This window comes from Strongylocentrotus purpuratus, unplaced genomic scaffold, assembly GCF_000002235.5.
Source record: "Strongylocentrotus purpuratus isolate Spur 01 unplaced genomic scaffold, Spur_5.0 spur5_scaffold_21, whole genome shotgun sequence".
Classification (NCBI taxonomy): Eukaryota; Metazoa; Echinodermata; class Echinoidea; order Camarodonta; family Strongylocentrotidae; genus Strongylocentrotus; species Strongylocentrotus purpuratus.
Genome location: NW_022145607.1, coordinates 40,935,978 through 40,955,880, shown reverse-complemented (window position 1 = coordinate 40,955,880; position 19,903 = coordinate 40,935,978). Strand labels below are relative to the sequence as shown.

The following is a 19,903-nucleotide window of genomic DNA, read 5'->3' as shown; positions in this document are numbered from 1 at the left end:
AAATTGGGTGGATAGTGATTCTTTACAATTTTGATAGATTTGGATGCCCCTGCGGATGCATTAAAAGCACTAAAAAAAATTGGCCTCTAAAACTCTTCTGTTTTCGAGAAAAACTAAATACAAAAATTTACCGGAGCTCCCGGTAAATTTTGACAAATTTTAAATAGCGCCTACGGCCGTACAATGGTAGCTGCGACCTTGAAATTCTCAGAATATGTAGTTGTGATATATATTTTCCTAACGGGAATAGCCAATCGGTCGATTTTAGTCAAGACACATTGTTTTATTAAGCTTAATTAATATCTTGACCTTGAGAGGGAGGTATATAACATAAAGAGTTTATCATTTACAATTTCATAACTGTAGACTCAATTTCAACCACGAAAACGATCACTGAATATTGTAAGATAGCATATGCTTCCAATATGTTCATTTGAACTAAATTCTTGACCCCATACCAAGACTTTGTATTACCTTTAAGTCTCTATTGTGACGAGATCTGGTTCCATGAACTTGGTAGCAATTCCGAACGACACGAACCAGGTCTCGTCTTATAAATCAGTCAACTCTCCCAGACAGTCGACTCTCACAACTCACAACTATTCAACGAGGATCTCAATCATGCATTCATCAATCACTTCAATCAAAGTAATATCCGAGACAAATAACGACAACGCACAATGATGTTTGATCTTTCAGCTTACTTTACTGCATTCCTTACTGCATCAATACAAAACACGGACTGCCCGTTCGCAGCGTTATCAAATCACTTATATCAATCTGACCAAAATGTCGCCCTCTTCAGGTTAAACACTGTAACATTCCGTCACACAACCCCCCACTTAGACTAGAACGTCCTCGTTCTAAACCTACCGAAACGACATTTTAAACATAGCTCAACAATATAGGCATTAAAAACATGTAAAACGGTTTTTACTATTAATTCTTGTTTTCCTAACCAATCTATAAGAAAGTCCAAGCAAATCAACGTAATAAGCTACACATTTGCCTTTTTCTCTTCTTCCTGTTATTTTTATAGATATATAATTATATAACACAAGTAATCACAAATACAAAGACATTGATCAACAATGTCCAAAATACGTTTGGAAATGTAAAGAATATCAAAACACTTTTCTCGTAAGATCACTAGTAATACTTAAGTTACAACAACAACAAAAAACCTGACCTCTAGTAGGCCTACCTGATTTAAGCAAATTGTAAACTGAGGCCTATAGTTGTAATCAAAACAGATCAAGTAAACCAGTAAGACTTAGTGTTAACTTAAACAAGTATGAAGCGGTCGAAGAACTCCTTCGTCTTTCTCGTACGAACTACGCGTCCTTCAATAGTAAAGGTCGTCGTAATCCTCTTCTCAACTCTCGCTTTCTTGAAAACCGGTCTGTCTGTACGCGCATTTCCAGTGGCACCCTCTCCTCCACTCTCAGCTTCTTCCGACGAAGATGATGCTGATGACGATGACGAAACCACCTCATCCTGGGATGCGGCTCTCTTAAGCATGGCAAGAGGCTTGCCTCTGGCATCTCTGGAAGAATCAATACTAGGCACTGGAGTTGGATGTACACTTATAATGGCTGTGTTGTTTTCCTGTGGCTGGTCTCTGTCGTCTCTCTTCGTCTCCGGACAACGTCGATCTGGGGATTTTGCCCTTTCACCGCCCCGGCCCACCGGTTCTCTTTCTTTGCTCGACTCTCTTCTGGAAACCGTGCGCTGTTCGTCCTTTCGGTGTCCGTCCACGTGCCTTTCATAATTCCCCCGCCTGGTAGAGGAATAATCGCAGGTCTTGCAGTTCCACTTCCGGGATCCATCCCGATGGTTCTCCCCGATATGGCGCATCAGGCTGCGGTGGTACAAGAACGTGGAAAGACATTCTCGGCACTTGTAAAGCCGGTCCCCATCCAAGTCCTCTGGTTTCTTCCACTCCTCAGACATTATTCTGCAATTGTGAAGAACAAAACACAAATAATTATTTATGTCGATAATTCTTATTTAATAAAAGAAATCTGGTGGTTTTCGTTTTCTTCTGGGATAGCGACTCTCAATCACGGGAGTCTGAGGTAGATCAGTGGGAAGATCGAACCCGGGTTGATGATCATCAGGCAAGTTCTCATCAAGCTGGGGTTGGTCATCAGCAGGGGTCTCATCAAGCTGGGGTTGATGATCATCTGACAAAGTTTCATCACTGGCAGGGCTGATCTCTTCTGGTATGACCTCAGGGGAAAGATTAGGAGAATCAGCAAAGGGAAATTCCTCCTCAGGAACTCTAAGGCGATACTCCCATGCAAGAAGATCTTCACCAGTGTACAGCTTGAGCCTATCTACATGTACTACCTTTGCTTTCGATCGGCGACTCAGCTGAATCCGAAACGTAACATCTGAGATCTTCGTAACCACTAGGTAAGGACCCATCCATCGCAGCTGTAATTTCGGGGAAACCCCCTTCTTCTTGCTGTGATCATATAACCAAACAAACTGTCCTTCCTTGAGATTAGTGGTGGTAGCTTTCCTGTCATAATTGCGTTTCTGACGCCTGGCACTCTTCCTAAGACACTCGCTAGCCCGTTCGTGAGCTTGTTGTAGATTCTGGCGTAGCTTTTCAGCGTAGTCTGTTTTTGGTTCATCACAGCTAGGATACTTTGGATTCTCCATAGTCAGGTCTATTGGAAGCGTCACTTCTCTCCCGAGCATGAGCATGTTGGGTGACTCTCCCGTGGATTCTTGTGCAGTACAGCGATATGCGCTAGTTGCATATGGCAAGCACTCATCCCATTCCCTAGACTTCTTTGACTGCTCGATGAGCATGGCGGTGATATTGATGAGGGTTTTGTTGAACCTCTCAATGAGCCCATCTGATTTCGGGTTGTAAGCTGTTGTTCTTGTCTTTCGAATGCCCAACAGGGAACACATCTCTGCAAACACCTGCGATTCAAAATTAGTTCCTTGATCGGTATGTAGTTCACGAGGGACACCAAAACGGCACACAAATTCTTCGACAAACTTTTGGGCCACTGTTGTAGCTCGAGCATCCGGAAGCGCATACGCTTCCATCCATTTGCTCTTATAATCCCCTACTACAAGGATCCACTGATTCCCATGGATGGTCTTGGGTAAAGGCCCGACAAGGTCCATTGCTACTCTTTCCATTGGCTCTCCCACCTCGTACTGTTGAAGTCGAGCACGTGCCCTCTTTGAGGGGGATTTTCTTCTGGCGCACAGGTCACACGACCGGATGAATGACCTCACGTCTCCTGACATGCCTGACCAATGAACCCTCTGTTTTACGTTTGACAATGTCTTGGTAACGCCTAGATGACCTCCTATTGTACCCCCATGGATTGCTTCTAGGTATTCTTTTCGGTACTTCCGTGGCAGGATAACCTTCCATTTCACGCATGCCCCATCCGACGTCTCCCATTTTCTGCATAGTACTCCTTGCTTGCAATCCAATTGGTCCCACTGAGCCCAGTACGTTTTCTTTGCAGCTGTCGAGTTGGCTATTGTTTCCCAATCTGGTCTACAGCTTCTTCCTTCCTTAGCCTTCAATACCCAGCTCATACTATCATCTTCCAACTGGCCTTCTCTTAAGGCCTCTCGAGTGACCCCAGGTAAGGCAATAATTGCCCTACAATGGAACTGGACTTGCTCGGAGGGAGTATCTGTCTCTGTAGATGTGTCTTCGCCGTCACTTGTGTCATCAACAAGGCCACACTGAGAACATGGTTTTCTGGACAGACTGTCGGCATTCACATGTTTCTTTCCTGGACGATGGTGTATTGTCAGTTTGTATGCTGCGATAACCTCGATCCAACGTGCCAATTGGCCCTCTGGATTTTTGAAGTTGAGGAGCCACTGCAAAGAAGCGTGGTCTGTTCTAACGGTCAGCTTCCTACCGTAGAGATACTGCTTGAAGTATTTCAAATAGAACACAACTGCTAGCAGCTCGCGACGGGTCACACAGTAGTTCCTCTCAGCCCTCGATAGCTTCTTGCTTGCGTAAGCGACTACTTTTTCCTCGCCTTCCTGAATTTGGGACAACACAGCCCCTATACCATTCTGACTGGCATCAGTGTCAAGCAGGAAATCCCCCTCTGGTAAGGGACATACTAGGATCGGAGCCTGGATAAGGCACTCCTTCAACTCTTCGAAAGCTCTTTGACATTCGTCATTCCACTCGAAACGCCTAGCCTTCTCAGTCAGTTCATGAAGTGGTGATGCGATGGATGCGAACCCGCGAATGAACTTGCGGTAATAGGATGCAAGCCCCAAGAAGCTTCGAACATCCTTGCTGCATGTGGGATTGGGCCAATTCCGAATGGTCTCGACCTTGGCAGGGTCGGTTGTGATTCCTTCTGAAGACACGATGTGACCTAGGTATTTCACCGACTGTTGAAACAAATTGCACTTGGATGGTTTCAATTTCAAATTGGCTTCCCGGAGCCGCGCCAATGTTGTGCGAAGTCGTACGATTTGCTCATCAACTGTCCGACCGAACACTATTACATCATCCAAATAGATGAGCAATATGTCCCATTGTAGACCAGCCATCACTTTCTCCATCAACCTCTCGAAAGTTGCGGGGGCATTACACAGCCCAAATGGCATTACCTTCCACTTGTATAGGCCACCGCGAACCACAAAAGATGATTTGTCTTGAGCTTCATTATCAAGGGCAACTTGCCAATAGCCTGCAGCTAGATCTAAGGTTGAAAACCACTTGGCCCCGCCTAGTGCATCCAAGGTCTCATCTATTCGGGGGACAGGGTAGGCGTCTTTTACAGTTGCTACATTCAGGCCGCGGTAATCTACACACAACCGTTTTGTACCGTCCTTCTTAGTCACAAGCACTACATTGGCTGCCCAGGGGCTATCGGAAGGTTCGATGAGACCTTCTTGCACTAATGATTTGACTTGGCGATCAATCTCTTGCTGATTGACGATAGGGTGACGTCGAAGGCGTTGTCTTATAGGTCTTGAATTGCCGGTTTCGATGTGGTGTCTGACAGCATTGGTCCGGCCCAAATCGTGACTTCCAGAAGAAAATACATCTTGAAAATCCACGAGGCACTGTTTGATAGCTTGGTGATATTTCGGATCGATGTTGCTCAGGCTTCGTTGCAACAAGTCTTGTAGGTATGAAGGAACTCCATCGTTTCCACTATTCTCTGTCCTTTCCCCACTTTCATGCACTTCCGCTGGTGAGATCATCCCGACCATTGTTCCCCGGCGAAGTGTTATCTTGTTGTTCCCCGGGTTAAACAACCTCAGTGGCAAAACATCTGCCTCTGCAGTGACAAGGGACCTTGCCAACACCAGCCCATGGCGAGCCAATTCGCCTCCGCCTGCAACTGGTTCGATTATGGCAGTACCCGTCATCTCGTCCACACAGTTGGCGATCTCACCTTGCGCGAGCGTTTCTTGACCTGGTTGCACCTCAATAGTTTCTTTCACTAAAATCCTTCTTAGGAATGATCTCCCTATCTGGTTAAGGCATCGAATGTGTTCCCCGTTCAAGATGAGTTCCAGCCGGAAGAAGTCTAGAACCCCAGCGGTTGGAATCAAAAAGTCCATTCCAAGTATTACCTGGTTCCTAATATTAGCAAAGATGACCTTTAATGGAAAGATTGTCTTTCCAACTTTGACTTCTGTCCAGGCAACTCCTAGCACATCAAGTGGCGTTCCATCTACCTGCTGAACCCTGACGTTGTCTTGTTCAAGAACCGGTCTCTGCTCTTTCGCAATACTGTAGTACATGTCAGTTCTAACAATTGTGTCAGTTGAACCTGTATCGATGAGGAATCTACATTTTATAGACCTGATGGTACCCTCTACAAATAAGCCTTGCTTGGGTTCTTCGTTAGGTGTAAGTGTTACAATCCTTCCATCATCAAGTCGACTAGGTCCGTTACTTCTTACAGCCTTCCCGTGGACCTTCCGGTCAGCTGTTCGTCGTTTCCCGACCTCTCCTTTTCAGGAAGAGGACATTCCCTTGCGAAATGTCCATTTTCGTTGCAGTTGAAGCATATCAAATCTTCTTTTCTCCGCCATTTCTTGCCGGAATTTCCAGGAGTTGGTGGTTTGGGAACTCTCTCAGAAGAAAGAAATCTTTCATTCATGAGCCTTGTCATTGTCTCGAATTGTGTTGCCTGCCTTTCACACAAATGCTCCAATTTCTGGATGAGTTGCTCAGATTCCTTTTCTGAACCCCTCACCAATTTGTGCGGACGTCTCTCCGATCTTCGTTCTTCTTCGATTCTTTCATAGTTCTCTGTCTCTATGGCCGCACGAATAGCTTCGTCAATGTCCTTTGGCCTAGCTCTGTGCACTCCTTCTCGGATAGTCCGGTCTTCTATTGCCTCAATAAAATGGTTCTTCTCGAGCCTTTTTCTCCCAACCTCTGGAATGTCTGGGTAGGCTTTGATTGCCAATTCACATATGACTTGGCCAAGTTCCTTCAGTGTTTCTGTTTGGCCTTGACGGCGATGACGCAATTCAAACAGAAAATTTTCTGCCTGTTGACTTGGGCCAAATCGCTGCTCTAGGAGCTTGGTCAGTCCCCTATACGTAAGTTTGCGATCGTGCTGATGGTCCAACAGACGGAGTGCTTCACCTTGAAGGCTTACAGTCAGAAAAGCACTTGCCTGCTCCTCTGTCCAACCATTTATATCTTTGCATGCTTCAAAGTGTTTCAAGTACTGATGCCACGATGTTTGTCCATTGAACCGATCAGGTGTTATGCAAGGCCTTTGGCTCTGTTTTGTTCCTATTGAACAATCTCTAGAAACTTCTTCTTTTATTTCCACATCACCCTGCTTGTTGTCAGGCTTCTTCGTAAGAGCCGATTTCGTTCTTCCACTGGCCTTTTCCCATGGAAAATTGGGATCGAATCCTTCAAGGAAAGGGGACCCAATGTCCCCAGCCAACTCTTGAGAAAACATGGTATCCGGCACAGGAGTCGAACAATCGGTTCCAACCTTCCGGTCTGGGGTCAATAGCTCAGGATACAAGCCCTTCTTCTCTCCACATTCGGGCGTGTTTTCACCCTTGTTTCTCTCAGTGTACGGTCCATTGAAAACTATGTCCGTATCTACTCTCCTTCTCACAGATGGTTCTTCGAACTGTCCAAGCTTGACGGTACTTTGTGAAGACAATCCCTGTTGTCTTGCTTCTATCAGATTAATTTTTGACCGTGCATTGTCACGTTCCAACTGTAAAATTTGATTCTCCATTCGTAGACGTTCCAGCTCTGTGTTCAATTGAGTTAGGTCACATTCATTAACTGAGGACCTTTGATGCTCCTTTTTATCCATGGTGAATTTATTAAGAGCTGTAGCACAAAGAACTTCCACCTCAAGTAGAACCTCAATTGGCACCTCAACTGACACCTCAACTTGGCACCTCAACTTGGCACCTCACCTGGCACCTCAACTTGGCACCTCACCTGGCACCTCAACTTGGCACCTCAACTTGGCACCTCAACTTGGCACCTCACCTTGCACCTCAACTTGGCACCTCAACTTGGCACCTCACCTGGCACCTCAACTTGGCACCTCAACTTGCACCTCAACTTGGCACCTCAACTTGGCACCTCACCTGGCTGCACTTCTCGATAGTTCGCAGCTCACGTTAGCACCTAAAAAGGTGGCGTGTTTTGAGTCCGTGTCTTAGTATGTAGTTTCACGCTGGAAGCATGACCCACGCTGTTTTAGTTGTCCCGCCGCTGCCACCAGTGTGACGAGATCTGGTTCCATGAACTTGGTAGCAATTCCGAACGACACGAACCAGGTCTCGTCTTATAAATCAGTCAACTCTCCCAGACAGTCGACTCTCACAACTCACAACTATTCAACGAGGATCTCAATCATGCATTCATCAATCACTTCAATCAAAGTAATATCCGAGACAAATAACGACAACTTACAATGATGTTTGATCTTTCAGCTTACTTTACTGCATTCCTTACTGCATCAATACAAAACACGGACTGCCCGTTCGCAGCGTTATCAAATCACTTATATCAATCTGACCAAAATGTCGCCCTCTTCAGGTTAAACACTGTAACATTCCGTCACACTATTCTTTGGATTTTCAAAAGATTAATCCATAACCGATTAAAGATCGAAAAAGTATTGTAAAACAAAAAAGCTATGCATTTTTGAAAACACTGTTATTCAAGAAAACGAAACATGTTTCATTTGAACTATGTTAAGATGCTACGATGTTATTTCAATTGATTGTGTATGATTGTTTGATTTGTTCAAAAACATATATTTATCAATCAATTCATTTTACAAAAAAAAAAAAAAAAATGAATAAAACTGTCAAATAGCTTATGGGAGCCTTTTGTGGCATTTTTGTTAGTTTTTCATCCAAATTGCAAATATCTTCCCTATAAAGGATGGTATCGTCTCCCAATTGATATCATGATGTAAGGCACGTTCTGCTCTACAAATTCATGTAAATTGTTTATGTCTCCCCTTCTTGGTTTGTGTAAAAATGGCAAAACCATGTTCAGAACTGTCGAATAGCTTATATAGGAGCCTTTTGTGGCATTTTTGTTAGTTTTTCATCCAAATGGTAAATATCTTCCCTATAAAGAATGGTTTTGTCTCCTAACTGATATCATGATGTCAGGTACATCCTGCTCTTCACGGTCATGTAATTGGTTCATGTCTTCTATTCTCGCTTTGTGTGAAGATGGCAAAACCATGTTTGGTACTGTCAAATTGCGTATACCGTATACATGTAGCCCTATTTGAGGCGTTTTTGTCAACTGGCAAATATGATATCGTCTCCTAATTGATATCATGATGTAAGGCACGTCCTGCTCTGCAAGTTCAGGTAAATGGTTCATATCTCCAATTCTTGGTTGTGTGAAAATAGTGAAACCATGTTTAGAACTGTCAAAAAGCACGTATAGGAGCCTTTTGTGGCATTTTTGTTAGTTTTCAACCAAATGGCAAATATCTTCACAATTAGAATGGTATCGTCTCCTAATTGATCTCATGGTTTCTATTCTCCGATTATGCCTAATACTCAAAGGCATGTCATTTTTAATTGTGTTCCTTTATCATGTATAATCTTTATAAATTGTCAATAACTGCTGAAGTTTGTCTCTATATGAAGGATTTTTTTCATAAATAGTTTGAAGTCAATTGAATTGTTTTGAGAGGGCAGTATAGGGAGTGAAAGGGAGAAAAAGTGACAGGAAAACTGATTAGAGAATGCAAAATAGAGAAGTATGGTAAATGACTGTACTGCTCATTATATTGTTACAACACATGAATGTATCCTCAGAAATAGGCAAAAGAGAAAGAAATACAAAGAATCTAGTACTTTTGGTATTGCATAATGATTAATTTAATAGTATAATCATGTACGACCACAATGACTTGATACAATGAAAAATAGTAATTCGAGCAATGGTGAAGATAAAATACAGTGAAAACTACATCCACCACTGAAATACATACCATAACACACTCACATAAAAGAGAATTCAAACCGTGAATATCTTGGTATTTATATAAAAATGGGGTTGCAAAATATACGAAAGGATGTAATTTACACAGCCAATTCATGATTTAGTCCTTACTATAATACGATAAATGCTCCATAAAACATTTCATCCTGTCATTTAATATCTCTATCTTTGTTCATTCATACCTTCAATTGATTTCGAAATCAGAATGGATTAGAAACACGAGTACAAACGAAGGTGATTGAGATAAATTAATCATACCACAAGAAGTTACGCTTCTACATCGCACAAAATGATGAAATCTAGTACAAAATGTGACTTCACGATAAATAAAAAATGATAAATACTTATGGTTTTCATGATTTGTCACAAGCATTCTCGTAATCACTAGTAAGTAATCAATGACTATTTACAATGAAATCAAGCACTTTTAATCATTTTTAAGCAATGTTGATTCATTGAAAGTGAGAAGAAAAAAATCAAGTTGAATAAAGACAGTTTTTAAAGATATGGCATTTTTTTATCAAAGCAACATCTTTAAGCATATTACATACCAATATTTGTAGAAAATAAGTCATAACAATCGGATTTGATATTCATTAATAACTCATCATTTACTACCCTCGCTAAAAACTAATTACCCATTCATCAATGAATGAAAAGTGGAAACCAAAACGATGGCAGCACAACCCAACACATAAAACCCTCCGCCAAATTGCCAAGGAAATATTGATTGGACTTCTATCTAATATGTCATTTATTATTCCATTTATTAAGATTCATTGTATACCCTAAACATTAATTTTGGCACCTCAATACACAATTTTTGAATCTTATATCAGATCACTGAATAAAAGAAAAAAATGAATACATCCGTATTAGTTCATTACAAAATTTACACCTAAGTGAACCTTATAAGCACAATCACAACCATTTTTTCTTTACACGGTTAAATTTCTGTATATGGTCACCAGATTTTCTTGCATTTCAAAATACTGCATGATTTCATATGTATTGTTGTACAGAGCAGTGTTAGTTGTAATATATCTCTTACATGACCTAAACCTTAATTAAGTAGCAATTGGAAGTGCACTTTAAATGACAGGTGCCAAAACAATAAAATCATGAAATCCTTTCAATACTGGAATCAATAATCTGAAACTCAAAAAGACTATCCAAACTGTATTAAAAGTATGTTGTCTTTTCACCCTAATGATTACCAAACAATGAATGTTTTCACTGCACTTCTAAATATGTCTAATAACTGAAAGTCGTTACAAAAAGAGGAAATTTCAGGAAAATAATTGGATTGATAACCAGATCAAATGATTTAAGTAACACTTGAAGGTACTTTTATGCTCAATGTAGGTTTTAAGTCAACAATACTTTGTATCATTTCAGGCGAAGTGGAAAGGTAGTTAATTTTAACAAAACAAGAATCTTTTCACAGATCATGAATGAAGTTAGGAACAGTTTAAAAAGAAAGAAATAATGTTGATGAAAATAGAACAGTTTCTTATCTGTCAAAAAGCACACATTTTGGGATTACACAGACAGTCAAAAAATCAGCACACATACCCTAAATACCACTGGAAACTGAGTAGTCTGAAATCGCTAGAATTTAGACCATTTCCCATTAACCCTATCTAGCCCGAGGGGGGGAGGCCGGGATAATTTTTTAACGCCAAAGAATCTTGTGCTGAAATTTTATGACTTTTTTCTATCTAGTCTTGCACATCTTGTGCATGCAAAATAATATGAAGACATGCTCTTTCCCTCGACAGAGCAGATACATTTGTGAAGTAGGAAAAGCAAATTTGCCTTTAAAGAAATGTTATCTCATAAAAATCAAATAGCTTTATTTCATGATTAATCAATAAAGTTGTCAATTTGATTACAATATACCTGTAAATCACCATGGAAAGAAATCATCAAAAATAAAGCAAAATATTTTTTTTTTACATTTTTCTTAATAGAAAAAATTGATTTGACTGGATTTGATTGATTTTAGAGCAGATAATAAAGGCATAAAATCATAAAAACCACAATCAGCAACAAAAAAGAAAAAATGAAATATAATACAAACCTAGGATAAAGGAAGATATCAAATAATCCTGAATAATATAATATCATGATGTATAATCTACAGATGAAGACAAGAACATAGTTAAACAAGAGAACTTAGAGACAAACTAAAGCAGTAGGAAGCATTTTGTAATAATACCCACAAGCATTTCTGCAGTGTTTTCACTATTGGAATCCATGAAATTCATGGATTGTAACTTTACAAGTGCCAGTCTTTTGGAGAAAAATCATTATCACCGCTCTTATTAATTTTCCCACAATACAGTCCCTTCAGAAAATCATTCCACAACTTAATAATGAAATGAAACAACAGTACAAATAGCTTCAATACTTTGGTTAGCATAATTCCAAAGTCGTTTTAAATAAATGGTAGAGTGAAACTTGGTTTAGCGACCACCTGACTTATTGAGTCCGCTGGCTGCCCGCCGGTAGGATGCCAGTAAGGAAGCATTAAGAGCTTTGTATTGTCAGTCAATGGCAGTAGCTGCCTCCTTGCACACAGTCCACAATTTCTTGTTTCTCTCAAGCAATCTTTACATCCAGTTTTTGCTTTTCATAATTATTGATGCTAATAACAAGGTTTAGAACTTTTCTAGAAGCTTCTGTATCTAATTACCAAAAGGTAAAAGCATGTGTGTAGCAACACAATGACTCACTTTGTTTTAATGCACACAGATTATCAATTACTTAATGATAGCACCAGCTTAACTCCTACACAAAAGCATTTCAAATTGAGTCCCAGATTCCCTGCAATGTTTCGTTATATTTGGTCCTACAAACCGTCTACAAGTAACTACCTCAAAATAACAGAGACTCAACAAATCAAACAGATTATCTTGAACGTAACACAACCGACCAAGCATGACGAAACACAAAATACAAAATCTGCAGCATGCATAGATTCAACCAAGAGCTGGGAAACTTAGTTTATAACTCTACCAATAATTCATCAAGACTCTTAGTATAATTTTATCTATAAATAACAGCATCGTTTTGTTAAATGTTGCAATAAAATAATAAACTACAATCAACAGCCTAGCAAAATCTTCAGACTCAAGTCGAGGTGTTCTTGTGATTTAAACACATACACAAAAAAGTTTGGATACATATCCACATAATCATGAAGAATAATGGAATACTGATGAAAAAAATCTGTACGCTTTGTACAGACTCATCAAAATTGGCAACACTAGTAGAGAGAGAGAGTGAAAAATACACATTTCTCTCTCTCTCTGGCAATGCACGTTATAATGTCTCTATAGAAGGATTATGCAAATAAATGTTCATCATGGAAGACCCCTCATTGGCTGAATTTGTTATGATTTGAATGCACGGAGGCTTGTGATTGGCTATGCTTCGCCGTCCTTGTCGCTCTGTTCCTCATCGGTCATAACGGTGACGAGGGTACCGACCGCCTTGCCAATGTTATCTGCCATGTGAAGAAGACTACCCACACTGTTCTGACCAACTGACGAGGGATTGAGAGAGAAAGAGAGAGAGAGAGAATTAGAGAGTAAATGTATGAGCTATCCTCCCATGTTTGAGAACACAGTGGCCACCTCTTCATAAATGCCGCATGTCAGTACCAGTCATCTATGATGTCTTTCTCGGCGAAAAAACAATGTATATTAAAAAAAAAATGTCTAACATGGCAACCTGTTTATAGCGATCAATTTCGATATTTTTCCAAGACTGGCCTGGAGACAGATTTGAATACTGGTATACCGCTTATTTGAATAAATTCAGATTACATTTGGGCACTATCCTTTTTGAGGAATCATTGTTCCATTAATACAATTTATATAAACTCTAGAACAAAACTACATGCCTCGTTCCATATATCTATATCTATATCTTTATATTTTATATGGTTATTATCCTATGAGATGTAACAAGACGTTTGCTGAATTATTAACAAACTTTTCGAACAATCTTTCAAAAGCTGATGTCCTTGTATGTACATGCTTTTCAACATGATTTTATGACAAATTTGACAAATTTAGTTTGGAGAATATAATCCTTTCTAACCATTTCCATTCTTGGCTCCGTCAGGAAAGTTGTTGAGTTCTTGAATAACCTTGTCTAGGTCGACCTTTCCCTTGGCTTGTACACCGTTAGCTGCCCCGCCCCCCTGGTGGAGATGATGGTGGTGGTGGTGGTCATCTTTCAGGTGGGGTGGGGTGTGGGGAGACGGATGGTTGTTATGCTCTTCACCTGGGATATCAATATCACAAAGAAATAATATGCTCAACTGTCTCAATGTTCTTCATATGGTGTAAAAATTTCTTAGATAAAAGCATGTATTTCATGTTTACTGCTAATATGACCTGTTCACAAATGTAGTCATATTTATCAACAATTTTTCTTGAACTGTCTGGTGATAAATAATGATGCATCTGTCTGTTTATTATTCAATGGTTAGGAGGCACAAGATTAGATAGATAGATAGATATATAGTTTATTGGTTTCCACAATATCTCATCTTACAAAGAGTGTAACAACATATTGAAAATGATTATAACTTACATGTACATCCAATACCGTTACACACTATTCAGAATATTGTCTATTAAGTTGAACTAAAGAGATATAGTTGTTGCTATGTTGAGAAATCCTCAGTCAAATGTGGTGTTCAACATGAGTAACTAGATGGAACTTCGACTGCGTGCAGTGGAAAATTATGCCTCCGTAATAGAGCAATTTTAGAAACCAAAACAGAAGCAATTTTTCAAATTCAAGTTTGATTGTAATCCATTAACAGGTTCTCAGAATATACACATATCTCATATACATGTATGACCCTTTGATCTTTAACCTCATGACCCAAACATCTACTCCGTTCATTGGCTCTGCAAGAAACATACATATCTTGAGTTTGATGGTAATCCATCCATCTGTTCTAATGATAATGTGATCATAAGTTTTTTGTGCATACATGAGCCCTGTGCCCTTTGACCTATGACCTTGTGACCCCAAAATCTAATCAAATAATTGCCTCTGCAAGATACACACATGACCTAAGTAGGGCAGGAATCCATCAATCAATTCTTGAGATAACGTGATCACAAGCTAGTTTTGCATACATAATGAGCCATGTGACCTTTGACCTCATGACCCCAAAATCTAATCAATTCATAGGCTCTGCAAGTTACATACATGACCAAAGTTTGGCAGGAATCCATCAGTCGGTTCTTGAGATAACGCGATCATGAGAACGGGACATATGGAAGTACGGACGGACAACCCGAAAACATAATGCCTCCGGATACTTCTTAACGGAGGCATAAAAATTGACCTCTATGACTTTTGGCCTTTCACCTACTTATCTCAAATCTAATCAGAATGCCTCCCCATGGTGATACAGGCTATCACCAAGTTTGAACCCCTGTATCTCTGGTGGTTCTTGAGATATTGCAATAGCAAGGCTAAAACTTGTAATTTGAGAAATTGATCTATGTGACCTTCGACCCATTCACCCAAAATCTGATCAAATCATTTTCCGATGGCGATACAAAAATGATCAGATCAGATCAGATTTTGAAATTCACACCATCAAAATTGAGCCTCATATCTCTAGTGGTTTTTGAGATATCGGGATTACAAGCCAGAATTTCAGAGGTTGCCCTTTGATCTTTTACCTAACCCAACATCTAATCAGAATGTCTTTTTATGGTGAAATATTATCACCAAGTTTGAAGTTCATATCTCAAGTGAGAAAATGGGACAGACAGACAAAGAACCGAAACATAATGCTTCCGACACCACCTTCGGTTGCGGAGGCATAATTAATTACGATATGGAAGCTCAAAAGGAAATCAGAATAAGCCTGGCATAGAATCTTTGTGAAAAATAATTTTTATATACTTTCTGGTGATTTTTGTTCTTCCCAGTATGCCTTCTTTTATGAGTTACAAGTATTTAGTCCAATATCGAAGATCTATGAAAACATCATATGATGGATGTGAATACATAGTTCCACATATATATTAATCATTCTTTTCCAATTCTACATCATTACATTATTATTTATCATTAATAAACACCTTGGCCCGATTTTTAAAGGAGGTTTGTCGACAAACCTTGGTTTTCGTGCGTCATGTGACACGTTTTGACGCGTTTTTACAAACCAGGTTTGTAAAAAAATGCGTCAAAACGCATCATATGACGTACATAAACCTCGGTTTGTCGACAAACCTCCTTTGTGAATTTGGGCCCTTAAGTGCATTTTCTGTCTCACCTGCCATATCACTATCGTAGTCACTGGTACCTCCATTTGTTCTTGTTTCTATGGCAATGGATTGCTGTATTCTCTTTGCTTTGGAGGCAGAGCTAATGGAAGATGTTGGAGAGACTGCTGGGGTGGTCTTGGAGGAGGATACTTGGGATGCACTCTTATCTTGTGGCTGTGGAATGGAGGAATGAGTGCAAGATCTTTAAAAACTGATGGTGAGTGATATAGACTCCTCAAAACATTTGAAAATTGTATCTCTTTCCTTTCCTTCAAAATTGTTCACTCTCTGACTCTACCAAAACTCTCACTTCTCCCTCCTCCCCCTTCCAAACTCTCCTCCTCACACAACTGTTAGCTCTAGATCGCAACATCAATTAGAATGTTGAAAATAATCAAAGACTTTTCATATCAGATAATGATTTACTACTCCGAGTACAAGGTTTAGAAGAATCAGTTCCATCTCATACCTGTTGCTAGTGACTATTTCAACCTCTGTGTAAAGTGAGCTTCAAGTTGTCTATTTTGGTCCAATCAATCCATCACTTATACAATCTATATATCTATAAATTATTATTACCCGTATCAGACATCTGAGCCGTAGTTTTACAAAATCATATTACACTTGTTGTAATCCTAAAAGAGCTAATCAGTAAATATAAGACCATATTACCCTCTCATGAAAAAGCTTATGGACTTTACGTGTTAAAAAAACAGTAAATATAGTCTCATATTCACCGCGCCGTATTTTGTCATTGTCATTGCACATCTATAATGTGTACAAAAACCTGCGCATTTTGCACACACTCTGTTGTGATGTTATGATCACACCGAAGGCACACTGTTTGCAGTGGATCAAAATTTTTGTCAAGCACTGGATGTACAGTGCTGGTTTGACAAAGTGTGTTCTGTTCTTTGAGATTGTCATGGTTGATTTATGTATTTGCTCTAGATGTCTGATTTGGATAACATTAAAAATATTGACTGGCTTTTAACTTTCGGGAGATACCACATATATTGCCCTCACAAGACCCATATTGCCCTCATCTCTGACTTGGGGCAATATGAGTCTAGTTTGGGAAATATATGTGGTATCTCCCACAAGGCCAGTCAATATCATATAAATATACCCCTCTATCCATCCATAATGTTATTCTATCTTACAATATCTCTGACTTGATATAGCAAATGTCTCTACCTTTGAAGGTGAGCTGCAATGGCTGTCTATCATTGTCCAATCAATATACCAACCTATCCATCTATACCTTTATCTAGCTATCAACTTATCCTTCAATTTATTGATCCGTCAACCTATTCCTCTATCCATCCATACCTGTTCTAATAATTGTCTCAACCTTTGGAGCTGAGCTTCAAGCTGTCTATTATGGTCCTCCAATATTTGCATCCTTGCTTCCAGCCTTCCTTTGTGTTGCCGTAGTAACTTGGCCTCGGCTACCAGCTCTGCATCTCTCCCTGGCGACCTCCCTGATGTCCTCTCATCACCAGACGATGCTGCTAACTCTGCTGCCCTCTTCACATCTTCTGATCGCAGAGTTTTCAGCGTTTCAAGCTCTGATAATAACGTTCTGCAGGATAAAAGATGTAATAAAGATGGTGAATGTGTCACATTCATGCCAAATATGTGACTTCTGAAGTTTAAAGGGAAAATTCACGCTGTTATTAAATTGGTTTTAATGTGCAGAAAAATTAGAGAAACAGGTCACTGAATTTTTGAGCAAAAACAGATTAAAATAAGAAAGTAATGAGTTTTTGAAGTGCGATCGAGCAAGCAAGCAATCACAAATTTGAAAAATCTATGAGGAATCTTGCAAGCTCCCCTCCCATTTGCCTTGTCCAAAAAAAATTTGAAAAATTTATATTTTCCTTTTAGAATATTTTCAATCATGCATTCACCCTAGATATTGTAACGGAGTTGTTTCAACGTAGCGGGCGCATGTGGGTCAGTGCATGCGGGTGGGCAGTTAGGTATTAGGCATGAGCAAGAGAGGACGTGTTCGGGCAGGTAGCTAGGGAGGGCAGGATAAGATAGGTGAAACAGGGTGAATCGGAGTACTGCTACTAGCTGTTGAAGGGAAGTTACATTGTAAAGTTGGAGTTCTTCGTGAATAAAGGCAAGTACCTTTTGATGTAAAATGACACTGTGTTTCCGTGTATTATAGAAAAGTAGCGTGATCTGAGTGCGATCGATGATGTTGGAGTGATAGCTTCACTGTTTATGAAAGAACCGTGCGGGTGATTGGAGTCTCGTGAGATTTATTGACCGCTCGGTAAATGGTGCAGGGACCCCGGACAAAACCCGTTACATTGGTGGCCGCGGTGGGATAAACATGCTGAAGCAGGAATTAAGCAACATCAAGTGATTATCGGGAATGCTAGTTCGCCTACACCTACGCCTTCACCTACTACTAGTTCACCTACACCTACACCTACTATAGTTCACCTACACCTACTATAGTTCACCTACACCTACTATAGTTCACCTACGCCTTCACCTACTAGTTCACCTACGCCTACACTTACTATAGTTTACCTGAACCTACTAGTTCACCTACACCTACACCTACTATAGTTCACCTACGCCTACACTTACTATAGTTTACCTGAACCTACTAGTTCACCTACATATATAAGTGCCTATTCTCCACATCCTATGTATAGCGCCTATAATGCTCTTCGTGTTATCACCTAAATAGCGCCTACACACAGCACACTTGCCCAGCTACACAGCACACAGTTTGAAGTTGTTGGATCACCGTGTGGCAGTATGGCAACTAGCCTGCATTCGGTGGAGGAGCTAGAAAACCTGGTGGCTGAACTGCAAGAGAGTAACGAGTACCTAGAACACTCCAAAGGACAGAACAGGCTGTTGATGGAGCAAAATCGCCTCCTTCAGTTGAAACTGGATTCAGCTACTGCAGCACACGGACGGAGGGATGAAGAAGTGCAGCTTCGTGACTGGGGAAATCCCAACAAGTTCGAAGTACGATCTCCAATGAGTTATGAACTGCCTGCCACAACAGTTGAGAAGACGGGAGAAATGGATAAGGCTGAGTTTCCCAGCAGGCTGTACAGAGAGGTACAACCACAAGGCACATTAACATCAAGGCAACACTTGCACAGTGAAACAAGTGAGTACAACCTCAGAGGATCAACTACAAGGGCCGACCAAGAGGAAAAAGAGTGGGATAGGGAGCATGCGAGAGAAGGAGGCATGTCACAGGAACCAAGGATGACAAGACAGGAATTGAGTCCTGGGTTTTCTGATGAAGAAAAAACAGGAATGTCGCGCATTTCCCGACCCAGCATTGTGCCAGACAAGTTCGATGGGAAGAATCCATGGATCGACTACATCCAGCATTTTAGGGCATGCAAGTTGGCGAATGGTTGGAACGACGAGGAGGCCAAGATTTTCCTTGCCGCTAGCCTTAGGGGAGCAGCGATCAAAGTCATGGGGAGCCAGAGGCAACTCTCGAGGATAACGTACCAGGAGCTCGTTCATTTGCTCGAGAAAAGGTTCGGCCCAGGGCAGATGGCTGAAAACTACCTCCTTGAATTACGTTCAAGGCGGCAAGGACCTCAGGAGACTCTTCAGGAGTTGGGTCAGGCTGTTCGAGAATTGTCTGAATTAGCATACCCAGAACTACCAGAAGAGGCGCGTGATCGTTTGGCGCGTACACACTTTGCAGAAGCAATAGAGGAGCAGGAAATCCGTGAGGGCATTTTCAGATCACAGCCAACCACAATGGATGAGGCAATACAAGCTGCTATGACCACGGACAACTTTTTCCGCCTTGAAGACCAACGAAGTGGGAGAAGCAGGTTCCACCGCAAACTAGCCAGATCGACGGAGGAACAGCAATCACCTCTCACAGAAATATGGAAAGAGTTAAAAGAGATGAAGCTCAAACTTGAAGAACGAGACAACAAGGTAGAAACGTGGAAGAACCAATCACGTGGAGAAGTTCGGAACTGCTACAATTGCGGCGAAAAGGGGCATTTGGCTCGGAATTGTCCTCAGAAGAAAGGACAAGATCCGTCGGGAAACGAGCACGAGCCGACTCTGCAGCCCG

At 40.7% G+C, this 19,903-nt stretch overlaps 2 protein-coding genes across 6 annotated transcripts in view; both read right to left on the bottom strand.

Annotated features, from left to right (window-relative positions):
• Positions 1 to 686: 686 nt before the first annotated feature.
• LOC115928087 (RE1-silencing transcription factor-like) lies at positions 687 to 8,101 on the bottom strand. Its single transcript, XM_030994809.1, has 2 exons — positions 7,940 to 8,101; positions 687 to 1,957 (listed from the first exon to the last, which is right to left on the bottom strand). Exon 2 carries the CDS (start codon positions 1,951 to 1,953, stop codon positions 1,285 to 1,287), a length of 669 nt encoding a protein of 222 aa, XP_030850669.1. The 5' UTR covers positions 1,954 to 1,957; positions 7,940 to 8,101; the 3' UTR covers positions 687 to 1,284.
• Positions 8,102 to 9,354: 1,253 nt separating this feature from the next.
• The window catches only part of LOC115928086 (dystrophin-like), a 51,578-nt gene continuing 41,029 nt past the window's right edge, over positions 9,355 to 19,903 (bottom strand). For all 5 annotated transcript variants that reach the window (XM_030994806.1, XM_030994804.1, XM_030994805.1 and 2 more), the window contains 4 exons: positions 17,146 to 17,398; positions 15,822 to 15,987; positions 13,613 to 13,798; positions 9,355 to 13,052 (listed from right to left, as the gene is read on the bottom strand). In XM_030994806.1, coding sequence (XP_030850666.1) covers positions 12,934 to 13,052; positions 13,613 to 13,798; positions 15,822 to 15,987; positions 17,146 to 17,398 — 724 coding nt within the window. In that variant the 3' untranslated portion in view covers positions 9,355 to 12,933. The remainder of the gene's footprint in view (positions 13,053 to 13,612; positions 13,799 to 15,821; positions 15,988 to 17,145; positions 17,399 to 19,903) is intronic.